Genomic DNA, 13,598 nt, shown 5'->3' on the forward strand with positions numbered 1-13,598 from the left:
TTAAACCAATACTCTGTAGATCATCCATGTCTAACTTGTCTCAGTGCAGACTGCCGGGCCCTTTAGAACAAGTCCTGCATGCTTGGATATTTTTGTGCTGATATTCTGGGGACTGACAAATGACCTGGATGGTTTCTTCAGGAAGCACATACTGGTGTGCATTTTTTGAGCTTCTGAAGAGCATACTAGTTTTTCTTTCTTTTTTTTTTTTTTTTAAATTTTATGTTGATTTTACTCATGAGAGTACTTGACTGGGATTCTTGGGTGTTTGGCCATTTTGCTCAAAATTCTGCACATATATCTATTGGGACACATTATTATAGAGAAAAGGCTGAGGTTGGGTTTTTCCTCTTTGAAGGTAGTATTTCTATTGTTTGCCTTTGTATCACAGTACAGGGTTAGAGGTCAAGTTCCAGGCCTTGTCCATGGACATGAACAATATGTGGTCAGTGAGGGTCTGAAATGTGTCACATCCAAACTGAGACTGTGAAATATACACCAGATTTTGAGGGTTTAGTGTGAAAAAAGAATGTAAGATATTTAATATTTTTAAAACACATGAGCCACTAGTAATGAAAGCAGTACAGTACTGTCATAAAAACATGGACTGATGGAACAGGATGGACAGCCTAGAAGCAAATCCACGTATGCACAGGCAGCAGATTTCAACACACGGGCAAAGAACACACAACACACAAAGGACAGCCTTTTCAATACCTGCTGCTGGGGAACCTGGCATCCATATGCAGAAGGACACTAGAACCCTGTCTCTCACCAGTCACGATGCTCAGCTCAGAGGGGATTAAAGGCATAAAGAGAAGAACAGAAACAAAGAAACTACTGGCAAAAACACAGGGGAAACACCACAGGACAGCAGAATGGGCAAGGCCCTCCACCCCCAGGAAACAAAAGTAAATCCAAACAAGTGGGGTTTGATCTAACGCAAAAAGCTTCTGCACAGCAAAGGAAACAACCGTCAGAATGAAGAGACAACCTGCAGAAAAGGAGAAAAGATCTGCAAAGTACACATCTGACAGGGGCTTACTATGCACAGTATACGAGGAATTCCAAAACCACCACAGGAAAAAACAAGCAAACAAAACACTGATTAAAAATGAGCAATAGCTCTAAATAGGCATTTCTCAAGAGAGAATAGGTATATGAAAAACGCTGCATATCACAGAAATGCAAATCTAAACCACAATGAGATACATCACCTCACATCAAGAAGAATTGCTCATTTTGGTTTGGGTCTGAGTGTCCCCCCAAGGCCTCATGCAGTCGTGGGGCGGGCTTCTAGGATTTGTGATTGATCCATGGTCCAATGCTGGGATTATGGGTGTGAGTGCTGCACCCGCCCTGGGGCAGGTAGTTTGCATACAGTGTAAGGGAGGGAAAGAGGCTGCTTGCCACCATTCCTCCATTTGCTCTTGTTGTTTTTGTGGTGTTCCACTGACTGAACACTTGCCCTCTGCCATGTGCCACTCTGCCTTGGAACCAGCCCAGTATGGACTGAAACCTCCACAAACTGTGAGTTAAATAAAACTGTCCTTCCTTAATTCTGGGTGTCAGGTATTTTGTCTCAGCAACAAGAGAAAAGTAACCAAGACATTGCTGTTATCAAAAAAGAAGATCAAATGTGCTGGGAGAGACACAGGAAAAAGGGAAGGCTCCTGCACTGTTGTGGGAATGTAAATCCACACACCATGGTGGAAAAGAGCATGGCGTTCCTCAGAATGTCAAAAAACAGAATCTCCTTACGATCCGTCAGTTCTGCTCCTAGGTGCATATCCAAGGAAGTACATCGGCATGTTCACTGCAGCACCATTCACAAGAGCCAAGAAAGGGGAAAACCTGTGTCCACCAACCGATGCGTAGACACAGGAAACAATACTCAGCCATAAACGTGACAGAATCACACCACCTGCAGCACGGTGGGTGGAAACGGAGATCATTCCTGTACCTAAGTGAGGAGATCATTCCTTTACCTAAGTGAGGAGATCATTCCTTTACCTAAGTGAGGAGATCATTCCTTTACCTAAGTGAGGAGATCATTACTTTACCTAAGTGAGGAGATCATCATTACTTTACCTAAGTGAAGTGACCCGGGCATGGAAGTCAAGCACCACATGATGTGGGATGATGTCTAGCTGATCTCACAGAAGTAGAGGGCAGTTAGAGAGCAGGGGTGGCAGGGCTTTTATCTAGGTGTCCCCCCAAAGCCTCCTGTGCTGCAGGTGGGGCACTGGCAGTGACTGGACTGCGGGTGTGTGATAGTGGATGGGTCCACTGATGGGTTACAGCTGGCGTGATGTGGGGAGGTGACGCTGGTGGGAAGAGGGGTCCCTGTGGTGTGGCCTGGAAGGGGGGTACATACACGCACATGTCCCTCCTTCCCCTTGATGCTGCTCTGTTTCTCGCCTTCCATGCCATGGACTGATTCTCCTCTGCGGTGACCCTCCGCCATGCCAGCCCGCCTTGGAGCCAGCCCACTGTGGACTGAAACCTGTAGAAACTGTGAGCCAAATGAACCTCTCCTCCTTTACCTGACGGGGGTCAGGCATTCTGTCCTCGCAACATGAAAACGAAGCCGAGGGGAGAGGAAGGATGGATAGAGGTAGATCAGTGGGTCCTAAGTTATGGCTACATAGGAGCAACAATGGGTGTGGACAGCACAGTGCAGCGACTACACATAACAGAGGGTGTGGTACATAGAAGCACTGAAGGAAGGACTCTGAATGTTTTTGCCATAAAGTAGAGATAACTGAGTAGGTAGATACGTGTTGACTCCAAGGATGCAATGGATGCATGTACTGAAACATTGCCCAGTACTCCATTAACACATATCATTTGCACATTTTATGTATCAGTAAGAAGGAAATTTAATTTAAATAAGAAATGAAAGACTAATGTTAACATACCATGTTGAAGTAATATTTTTTAACACATAAAATTAAATAAAGGGTATTATTAAATTTTGATATATTTGTCTCAACTTTGCTTTTTAAAATTTGGGCACAAAAGCCTTAGAATGAACAGCTGCTGTTCCATTATACATTATAGACAGGGCTCAAGAGTTCAAGGTTTCCACACTTGGCAAGAGTTGACCTTCAGGTGCAGTGACCAGATGCCCCCATGTGGCCAGGTTTCCAGGGAGAACAATGACAGAGTGGGAGTGGAAAAGAGAAGATTTAAGAGGTTAAACACAGCCATTGTAAAACACAGGAGCTCCTTGACTTACAATAGGTATATGACCTAAAAATTCCATTGCAAGTAGTAAATATAGTAAGTCAAAATGATTTAGTGCATCTAATCTCCTGGAAGTCACAGCCAAGGATATGGCACACCGCACAGTGCAGGCTGTTCACCTTTATTATGGCTTCGATGTAAAACTTCCCCTGGAAGTCCCACGTCACTAGACATGGGGCTTTGGGAAGGTGAGCAGATCATGAGGTCATTATACTCATCAACAGGTTAAGCCACGGAGAAGTCCAAGGCTGAATGTGCTCTTAGGAGATGGGGTGGGATGAAGGAGTCAGGACACTGGGGCAGGGCCTGGGAGGGTCTGTTCTTGTCCTGGCTCTTTCCTTTGCTCTTTGGCTTCCTGGGCACCATCAGGTCAGCAGCTTTCTTCTGCCATGCGTTGTCTGCCTTTATGTCAGTTTCAGGTGTCAGGTATTTTGCCCCAGCAATGAGAAAGTACCCAACACAGAAAACTGGTACCAGGGGTTGGTTCACGGTGGTGCCTATGTGGTGGCTATGTGCCAGGGTGTACTGCCTATGTGGTTCTAAAGCCTTTGGAAGTGGTCTGCAAGAGGAGTTTGGAAACTTGGAGAACTGGGCTATATAAAGGCTAGGAGTATATAAGCAGAGCTTAACAGACAGTTCTGATTGGCGCTCAGAAGACCAGAACACTAAAAGAAACACAGACAATAAAAGCGAGGTTCATGAGATTGCAGATGGCAATGAGAACATTATTGGAAACTGGACCAGAAGCATTCATGTTACATCACAGCAAATTCTGCACATGTCCTAAAACTTACTGTAAAACCGAATTTAAAGGTGGTGGACAAACTGATTTAGAGGAAGAAATGCCCAATGTTGAGGCTGTAGCATGAATACTGCTGGTGCATTTAGCCAGAACTACAGTGAGAATCAGAAAAAAAAAAAAAAAAGAGGTGAATGATTTAAAAAAACTTGCAATATTCCCAGAAAAGAAGTATGAATAGTATGAATACATTTGGGACCAAAAGGAATGTAATTGCTGAACATGTTAGAGCCCTTAAGAAGAAGGTAGACAGTTTGCACTAAGATGCAGTGGGAAGATGCAATAGGAAGGTAGCTTAGGAATTGGCCACACCACACTCATGCAAGGTTCAAGGGTGTAAAACAATGAACTGCTTTAAGACTTTGCTTTAGGAAGAGAGACCCAGGGTGTCTTGATCACTCAGGGTTGCTGAGGGAAGTGTATCCCCAATTTCAGCAATCCAGACACTCAGAGGCTGCTATAGCCATGCTCCAAGGGAGCTCTGGCTACTGCTGGAGCTGGATGCAGACTCTGGAGCCATTGATGTGGTGCTGGTTTTTCAGGCATGCACAATATAAGAACTTTGGGATCACAGCGTTTCCACTGGATTTTAGTGAAAGGCCAGGGGACCAGGAAATGTGAGGTGACAGGCCTGTAGTCCCTGCCAAGAGCCCAAAAGAGTGTGATATGTAAAGTCATAAAACTGAAGCCAAAGCTACAATGGACAGCCCAGGAATTTGGAGCTGTCAGGAACATGGAATGTCTGCTGAGGAAGCAAGGAAGCAAGGAAGCAAGCAGACCCCAGCCTAAAAAAGGCCAGTGGGCAAGGTCATGGCGCAGTGCTGCCCAGGCGCTTAGGAGTTCACATGCCAACATCATATGGCCCAGGCACCATATGTGAGTTACAGGTTTGTCCTGCTGGTTTCTGATCTTGCTTTGGTTCAATTCCTTTCTATTCTCCTATACTTCCCTTTTGGAACAGGGATGTTTAGCTTGTGCCCTTGTACACTGGAAGTACTTAACTGTGGTTTTAATTTTTACAGGGCTCACAGCAAAGAGCTTGCCTTGGGTCTCAAGGAGACTCTGGACTTGGACATGTCAGCAATGTTGGAAATGTTAAGTCTCTGTGACGCCTACAGAAGAACTAAAAGCATGCCTCATATGGAGACAGAGAGGTGTCTTTTGGGGCCCAGAGGCAGAATATCATGGTTTGCATCTGAAGTGTACCCAAAAGTGTCCTGTCCTCACAAGTGCAGCTTTTGGAAGGTGGCTGCATCACAGGGACAGGGTGCCCATCGGTCAGTGAGCCCCAGACGAGCTCACAGCTCAATGTGCTGCTCGGAGGTAGGTATCTGGGGTGTGACCTGGGAGGGTGTACCTCACCCTGGCTCCTTCCTTCTCTTGCTCTCTGGCACCGCGGGTGGTGGAGGGCCCTTGGCCCGTCCTCCCACCATGTTCTTCCTGGCCAGTGTCGCACAGGCTGAGCTGTGCAAAGCAGAGCCCTACAAGGAGCCTCTCACTCTGAGGTGCCCACGTCCAGTATCCTGTCCCGGATCAGGAAGGTGACAACACGACCGTATGACTGCAGGGCTGACCAGGAGCCGCAGTTCTCCACCCTGCCCCCCGCAGCACATGTCAAGAGCCCGAGGGGCTGGGGATTTAGCTCAGCGGCACAGCGCCTGCCTGGCAAGCGCAAGATCGTGAGTTCGGTTCCTGGAACCAGAAAAAAACCATGTCAAGAGCCTGGCAAAATGAAGTATCCACATGTGCAGTACAGTTCCTACGGCTGAGCCCTTGTGCTGCTGAAAACCTACCTGGAATGGTGACAGGTAGGAGACCATCTGCCTGTGACAGGCACTCGTGTGGAGGGAAGGTAAGGGAGCTGAATTGGGTGCATGTCTCCCGTGCACCAAGCACGTGCTTCCTGGTACTGATGTCGTTTAACTGCTCTGAATACCAACAGCGAGGGGTTCAAGTACCCGGTGTGACAGAGGCTAAGCTAAGCCTGCTGCTCTGAGGGCCAGTGCCACACCTTCCTTCTCACTCCTGTGCAGGCACCCAGCAGTCAGGCCCTCCCGGATGTGTTCGGGTGCTCCTGGATCTGCCCTAGTCCCACAGGGGCACCCACTCCCAGCACCTGAAGCTCGCCCACTGGCAGGTGTAGAACTCAACTGTATCCCAGGTCTGGCCTCAGAAAACCCCGGCCCAGTTTAGGGGAAGAGGCATTTCTGGCCTGCCAGACTAGGCCTTAGGCCCCCTGTGTACCACAGAGCTTTGAGGACGAGGCTTCCTGTCAGCCCGGAGACACGGTGAGTCCAAGTTCTCCTCTAGCAAAGGGCCAGGGTTCAGCAGGCCCCCTTCCCAGGAAGTGGACAGGGAAGGGGAGTTTGCGCACCCTCCAGAGCAAGGAGTGACAGAAGCAAGGCCCTGGAAGGCACCAGGGCAGAGGTCACAGCTCTCAGGAGAGGCCTCCATGTACTCTGCAGGGCCTGGCACACAGGCAATTAAGGGCACACGGGAAGCCAATTCTCAGAGTCAGCCACCAACATTTCCCATAAGCACAGCGCCGAATCCCACTTCCTGACCTTGTGATGTGTGTAACCAGCAGCCATCAGGTCCAAGAGAACAAGAGATAAATTAGGGCTCCCCACTACCCAGGTGAAGCTTGAAACAGCCTCAGCTGCAGCAGCTTCCCTTCATGAGCTCCGGATCACCTGCACCCCAGTTGAGGCCTGGAGATGACCGTCTGGGCCGACTGGGGCAAGATTAAAGGCTGTTAGATGTGCAAGGCCTCGCCTGAAAGCCAACTAGAAATGTTTTGCTGATTTGAAGCAAACTGTGTACAGAGAGGACTGTTTCATTTACACCTGATTCTTGGATGGGGACGGGGCCTCCCCGAACCTACATGGCACCCTTGCAACGGGTCACTTTTAACCGCAGCAGGAAGCCCGGCTCCCAGCGGGCCTTTAAGTGGCGGGTTCATGCTTAATGCATGTGTTCTGCAGGGACCAAAGGCGCAGCGTGGGGAGCTTAGAGGAAGCTTGTTTAGTCAGAATTACAATCGGCATCTCGGCTTCCTCCAGGGAGGGAAAAGTAGCATAGGAAAAAGGCCAGGGATAGCAGCACCAGACAGTGCTGGGTTTAGACTCAGCTCCAACATGCAGCAGCTCTGTGCTCTGGAGGAACTTAACCTCACCCAACCTCAGCTTCCTTCCTGGGCAGTGCACATAGTAGGGCCACACAGAGTGCGAGATCCACACAGAACCTGAGGACCGTAGCAGGCACCGCACAAGAAGGTGTCTAGTGAATGTTAGACCCGGGCCTACAGGCCCCGAAAAGAGGAATCGTGAGCTCAGGTGCAACCAGCCAAGGGCACCTTTGCTCCTGGTGGCTGCAGGCCCAGGTGCTGAGCTTTGCTTCGGACTGATCCACATCTGGGCCTCCTGAATTACACTCCCTAACCTGAGACCCTTTCGTTTTGAAAGGGAAAGTCAAATGTCAGCCCTGGCATTTATTAGCTGCCTGATCTTAGGTAAATACTTGTCAACTCTGCGCTTCGGCTTATGAATCATCTGTGAGCTGGAGGTAATCAAACTTCTGTCTATACACAGGCATCATGCAGCCATCCTCAAAGCCCCAGGCCAAGTCCAGCCTCCTCTGGGACGCTCACAGCTGCGGATCTGGAGCAGAGCTCAGAGCAAAGCCCTCCGTCCTGGCAGCCTGGCGATGTGGGAGGTCCAGGCTGCAAGTAGATGGCCCCAGTAAACACCAGGAAGACCAGTACACATGCTCTGGGCCACAGAGTCACGCAGCTAAGCGCTCCTTGTTTGCAAATCCACACCAAATTATGGAGAGAAGTGCACCAGCCCACGGTGGACTTTCCACAGTGCATTTTTAATCATGCGCCGATCCCTCAGAAACCATGTATCCCTGCTACTCTATCTCCAGCACCAACAGGTTGAAGAAGGGGTCCGCAGGAGCGTTTCTGCAAAGTGCCATTGCCACAAGCTGCACAGAGTGGCTTCTTGGGCTGCGCCTGGGGAGGCCCAGCTGTGTGAGCCCAGGTGACAGCTGCAGAACACAGACCCGTCCGCCCCCTCCCTGATCTTGGTGGTCTCTGACACCGTTCACAGATGATGTTTCAGTGTGTGCCCTTCCAGCATTTGCCCCGCGCCCTGCTCATGCGCAAGCACCCACTCACCTGTGGCAGGCTGCTCTGGGGACCCAGGCGGCACACAGGGAACTGGTGATTTACGCCACCGCAGGCTCAAGGCGGCAAACACCTGGCTGTCCAGCCAGGCCCAAGGCAGGGTGGTTCAGGAATGTGGCGACCCTTGGTGGTGACAAGCACTCCTCGCTTTGTCCTTGCTAAGGACCCGGCTCTGAGCTCACTGTGTGTCACTCACTTTGCAAACATTTTCACTGAACGGGCATCACCTTGGCATGAGGCACACAAGGGTGACAAAAGCCAGAGTTGACCCCAGTTGCTTTAGAACTTCTGGTCTAGGAAAGTCACACATCTATTAGTTCCTCTCGCAAGGGCAGGAAAGATCAGCCTCTGGGATAGGTTTCCCAAAGAACCCCACGTGATCCCAGAGGAACACGAAACACGGGAGCTGCTCTGTGGAGGGGCTGGCAGGGCAGGTTCCTGCATAAAGGAAGCTGCAGAGGAACCTGGAATTAACTAGCAGTGCAGCAGAGGAAGGGCTGGGAATGGAGGATAACTGAGGAGAAATAACCTGCACATTTGTGGTCTCAGGCTTAACCCAGGGGAGCCCAGGGAAGGCTCTGCCCTAGAAGGGCGGCCAGGGCACATGTTTCTGACTAAGCTGACTCTTGGTGATGGCCAACAAGAGGTGCTGGGGAGGACAGTGGCTGAAGGGAGGCTGGGAGACGGGTCTGGAAGACAGGTCGCCACCATGCAGGGAAAGACCACACAGGCTAGGAGCAGACTGGGCTGATGGTGGGGGACGGGGTCTAGCTGGAAGGCACGTAGTACAGTCAGAGGCCTCAAGGGACAGGGCCTCTCAAGGATGGTTCTGGAGGGACAACTCTTCCAACATGAGCCAGGAGACGGCTGGGTGGGGGGACAGGCAGACCGCAGTGGTGGAGGCGTTGAGCTGGATCATGCATGATTTATCACTGCTGTCACCATTATTATTACAGGGAAATTCTGTTCTATAAAATGCTGCCTTACTCACAGCCCTACTGGATTCTGGCAACAGTTCCATGTGATTCAGCAACATGGAGACTTAATTTGGATGGAAGGATCCACTATGTAACAATGGACAACTAGTCTACCTGCTGCACATGGGCAGAGCCAGAGCCCCAGTCCCTCCCTACCCTTTACCCTGCGAGGCTCTCAGCCTCCCTGGGGTGGCTGCAGCTGCAGCCAACCCCCTCAGCCCACACCCCAGCTGCATAAGATTAAGTAATGGGCTACACAATGAAGAGCTCACCACCCGCTTCCTGAAGTACTGAGAATTGAACTTGTGGACACTCCAACACTACCCAGCCCTTTCTATTGCTTATTTGCAGACAAGGTCTCACTAAGTTGCCAAAGCTAGCCTTGAACTTGTGACCCTCTTGCCTCAGCCTCCAGAGTAGCTGTGATTACAACCATGAACCCCGGAGGCTCAGCAAGAGAATTTTAAGTACTGCATGACCCTGGCTACGGTGGAGTTATGTTTTTTCCTTTCCTTTCTAAGAAGATTAGTCTCATGGTGTTGCCCAGCCTGGTCTTCAACTCCTGGGCCCAGGGATCCTCTCAGCCTTCAGAGAAGCTGGGACAAAAGAATTGAGAATTCCTCAAAACCTGCCACGTTACAAAACCCTGGGCTTTCATGGTCACCTCATTCCAGGTGTTTGTCACCAGCTAGCACTGTCCCTGCTTGAGGCTTAGACTCGCTGGATAACTCACTGGCAGCCAGGATGTGGAGCTGGCTGTTTTTCCAGTGGTTCTGTGCTTTGTTTTTGCTTGTTTAAGTCAGGGTCTTGCTAGGACTTTGTGCTCTTGATACATACAGGTGCAGGGCATGGCAGGGGAAAGCGGAGTGACAGACGTCACATGAGGTCAGCAGCGGCTCCTCCCCTCCTGTTGGCACCGAGACCCTGGGAGACGGAGTGGCTTGCTTTCTACCTTAATTAGTGCAGCAATTTGCTAAATTTTGTTTTTCCCTTTTTAAGAGTGTTAATCAATTTCAGCTCAGAATAGATTGGAATGGCAAGCAAATTACCACGCCAGTCCCCAAATGCTAAATTCTGAACATCTCGATCAACCTTGGAGCCGGAAAAATAGGAAACCAGAAGCTCGGGCCAGTGTCTCCACCAGCCAGTTAAAATGTGACGGCTCTGAAATGAAAAGATAATGGGCGGATGGGGTCTGGAGCATCCGGTCTGCCTGAATCAGCCTTGTGCCCGGTCCCTCCCAAGGGGACTGCAGACCCCGGGCAGGGGCACGTGTGCACAGTGGTGCCTTCTCTACCAGGAGCATGGGGTTGTGCTGTGCCCACACGCAGTACCAGCACCTACTGTGCACCAGCAGTGCAGGAAAGAGTGAGACACGCCCCCTTCCCCACCTCCCGAGGAAGCTTCCAGTGGATGGTCAAGGCAACAGACATTTCCTCTTTCCTGGAGAAGCAGGACTATCCCCAGAGGAGGTGGGAACACACCCATCAGGAAGGGCAGGTAAGACGCAGGACAGGGCGAGAAGGCCCAGCCTGTGCAGGCTCACCCAGAGAGAGGGGCCACCGAGAGCCAAGCGACAGGGAAACGTGCGGCACAGCGAGCGGTGAGCGTGGAACCCAAGTCCAGAGCCGGCACGGACAGGCCTTCTGGGTGAGCCAGGACCCGGCCCAGACACAGCCAAGGCGGCGAGCACAGGAGGAATTGGTTCCTTTGGGGAAACCCTTTAGTATGTATTCGGCATCAGCTCGTTATGCACGCTCACACACATTCTTTCACTTGAGCCTCTTAATTACCCATGAGTGAGAATTCTAATCACTACTAATGAGTAAACAGGGCTCACAGACAGAGTTCACTTAGAGTCTTGCGATCAGTAATGAGAACACCCCAGTTCCACCCCAGGCCCGCCAGACCGCGTTCCAGCCAGCACACACTTCCCTGGGTGAGGGAACCTCTGGACTTCGACCACGGCCACATTGAGACACCGGGAACCCAGGGCCTCAGTGTCTACAAAGAGCCTCCTGCTGGCAGGGCGGCCTGGAGCAGCATGGACGCATGCCCAGAGAGGTCTCGTTATCACCTCTGATGACCACATCAGACACCCTGTTAAGTGCCAGACGCCTGCAGTTAGGAGCTGGGGCTTCCGCCACCACCAGCCTGCTCAGCCCCGGGGAAGGAAGTCAGAGCAGCCCCGTGTGGCCCCCACCAGCCCTCCAGCCCCAGCTGCCCTACCTTGAGCTCGTCCGCATTGTAGAAGTCCACGCGCACAGCAGGCACCATCCAGGTGTGGAAGAGTGTGGCCAGGATCTGCTCTGCGATGGAGTCGGCGATGAGGTGGAAGTGCAGGGGGTTCCGTCTGTGGGGAGGAGAGAAGGCCGTGGCGCTCAGGGCTTTGAGTTGAGCCTCGCATCTGCCTGTCCCCACGCCCCAGGCAGCACTTGCCTCCCACAGCCACTGTGAAAGGCGGGCAGGGATGTGGCCCAGCATTGCGGGCTGGTGAGGACGTCAGAGCACAGAGAAAGGAACATACCTCACCCACCCTTGGCAGGTGACATCGCTGGGGTGCCCAATCCACCCTCCACCCCTACGCAGGTCACACGGACACAGGCCATCTTCTGGTAGCTGGCAGGCACCTATCCCAACACTGGGGTGATGTACGCCTCCAGCATGGTCTTCCCCACAGAGACCCAGGCTTTGGCCCTGAGCATCGGCATGCCCCCACTTCTGGGCTTCCGGCAGTGTCTATTCATCCAGGACCCTGCAGCCTGGCAGGGAGACTGCCGCCCATACGCTCCAGCAGGACGCGGGGCCCGGTTTCCAGGCGCAGCACTGTCTCGCACCTGTCCCAGAGTATGTCACCGATACCTCTGCACTGCTGCCACTCAGTTCTACAGTGTCAGGAAGCCTCCTATGAGGCTACTGCACTGACGACATGAGGCCACAAGCTTATTGTGCCACGCATGGGGAATAAACAGAGCAGGAAACGGCAGCTCGCCTTGCCGAGGGCCCACCAGGCGTGGATGAGCGCTGCCATAAACACGGCTGCTCTACGAGGCGCAGCAGCTGGAACAGCTGGAGACCCGGGGTGGGGGGACAAGCCGCCCTCGGCAGTGCTCACAGAACATGAAACCGAGGCAAATGTGATGCAGCTGAAAGGACACGACTCCTGCGAAGGGAAGCAGGGCAGCCGAGTCCTGCCTGGGTCAGAGGACGTGGCAGGGAGAGAGGCAGTCCTGGAGGACAAGCGGAGTGACGGGTGCAGAGCCAGGATGCGCCGCACGCAGGGGAGTCCACAGCTGGGCCAGGCGGCGTCAGGCACAGGGAAGGGACAGGAGGCACCTGGCAGGGACCCCCTGAGCAGAAAGGGCAGTGGGTGCAGCAGGCAGCACGGTGAGCACCCGAGGGGACAGAGCAGGCTCTGGTGGGCGCAGGCAGTTCCTGTGGGCACAGGCGGCACCCAGCCTCTTCGCCTGGCAGTGGGCCTGGCTCTGGGCTGTGCTCCTCACACATGTGCTTGGTTCCCCACCCGCCTGTGCTTGCCCCACCCTGGCTTTTGCACGTAGCACCTGGTACCCGTAGGAAACCCTCTTGCACGTGTGTGAGGCCCACAGCTGGGTGCTGGGGACACAGTGGCAGGAGGATCGCTGTCCCAGTGCCAGGCTCAACTGCACCCCACCCCAGCAAAGGACGACGCTTCTGTGTGTAAAGACCGCCCCGCTCACGGCTGCGGGCTGGAAAGGCGAAGGAATTCAATAAATGAACCGGAAGGACAGATGGGTGGCAGATGAGGACAACGGGAACAGAGGTGATATGAGAATACGCCTGTGCTCTGGTCTGACCAGGTCTCCTGAAGCCCACTCGCCCCATGTGGCAGCTGTGGGTGTCAGGTCTGCGGGGCACCCCTGCCCTGGGTAGACCGGGGCTGTTCCTGCAGGCTGGCATCTGTCCCGGGATGGCTTCCCATGCAAGGCTGGCTCTGTCCCCTGGCTCTCCCAGCTCTGCTCGTCCCACAGCGACACACAACGCCCTCTGCCAGACACTGGCGTTGCGATCCGCATGCCCACCTGCCAGGACCGTGAGCCAGCACGTTTGCGTTGGGACGGCCCACTGCACATCCCGCGGCCACAGCAGCAGCAGAGGAGCACAGGACGCTGCAGGGAGAGGACTTCAGGAGAAACGAGCTCAGACACGAGAGCAGGGGCAGAAGCAGCAGCACGACCAGCAGGGACGACGCTTCAGGACAGGGAAGGAGGTAAGTGCCCGGGGGAGAGGCTGCCCGGATCAGCGCTTCCGGTTCAAGGAGGGCTTGAAGGCAGACAGAGCTGCAGCTGGGGCGAGGCTGGGCCGGGGCGGTGACCAAGGCCCAGCACTCAGACACACTGGGCCA

General features: G+C 52.8%; 1 protein-coding gene and 1 long non-coding RNA gene across 2 annotated transcripts in view; one reads left to right on the top strand and one right to left on the bottom strand.

The window, feature by feature from the left end:
• The window catches only part of Large (like-glycosyltransferase), a gene marked incomplete in the record, with an annotated part of 333,637 nt that overhangs the window by 162,358 nt on the left and 157,681 nt on the right, over positions 1-13,598 (bottom strand). The window contains 1 exon segment of the mRNA XM_005374653.2: positions 11,444-11,567. Coding sequence (XP_005374710.2) covers positions 11,444-11,567 — 124 coding nt within the window.
• On the top strand, positions 1,561-11,436 carry LOC102004139. The gene is made up of 4 exons (XR_259457.2): positions 1,561-2,617; positions 5,071-5,371; positions 5,497-5,856; positions 7,639-11,436. It is a non-coding gene; the product is annotated as an uncharacterized LOC102004139 (long non-coding RNA).

The sequence above is a fragment of the Chinchilla lanigera genome, unplaced genomic scaffold (assembly GCF_000276665.1).
Source record: "Chinchilla lanigera isolate Chin_1 unplaced genomic scaffold, ChiLan1.0 scaffold00004, whole genome shotgun sequence".
Lineage (NCBI taxonomy): Eukaryota > Metazoa > Chordata > Mammalia > Rodentia > Chinchillidae > Chinchilla > Chinchilla lanigera.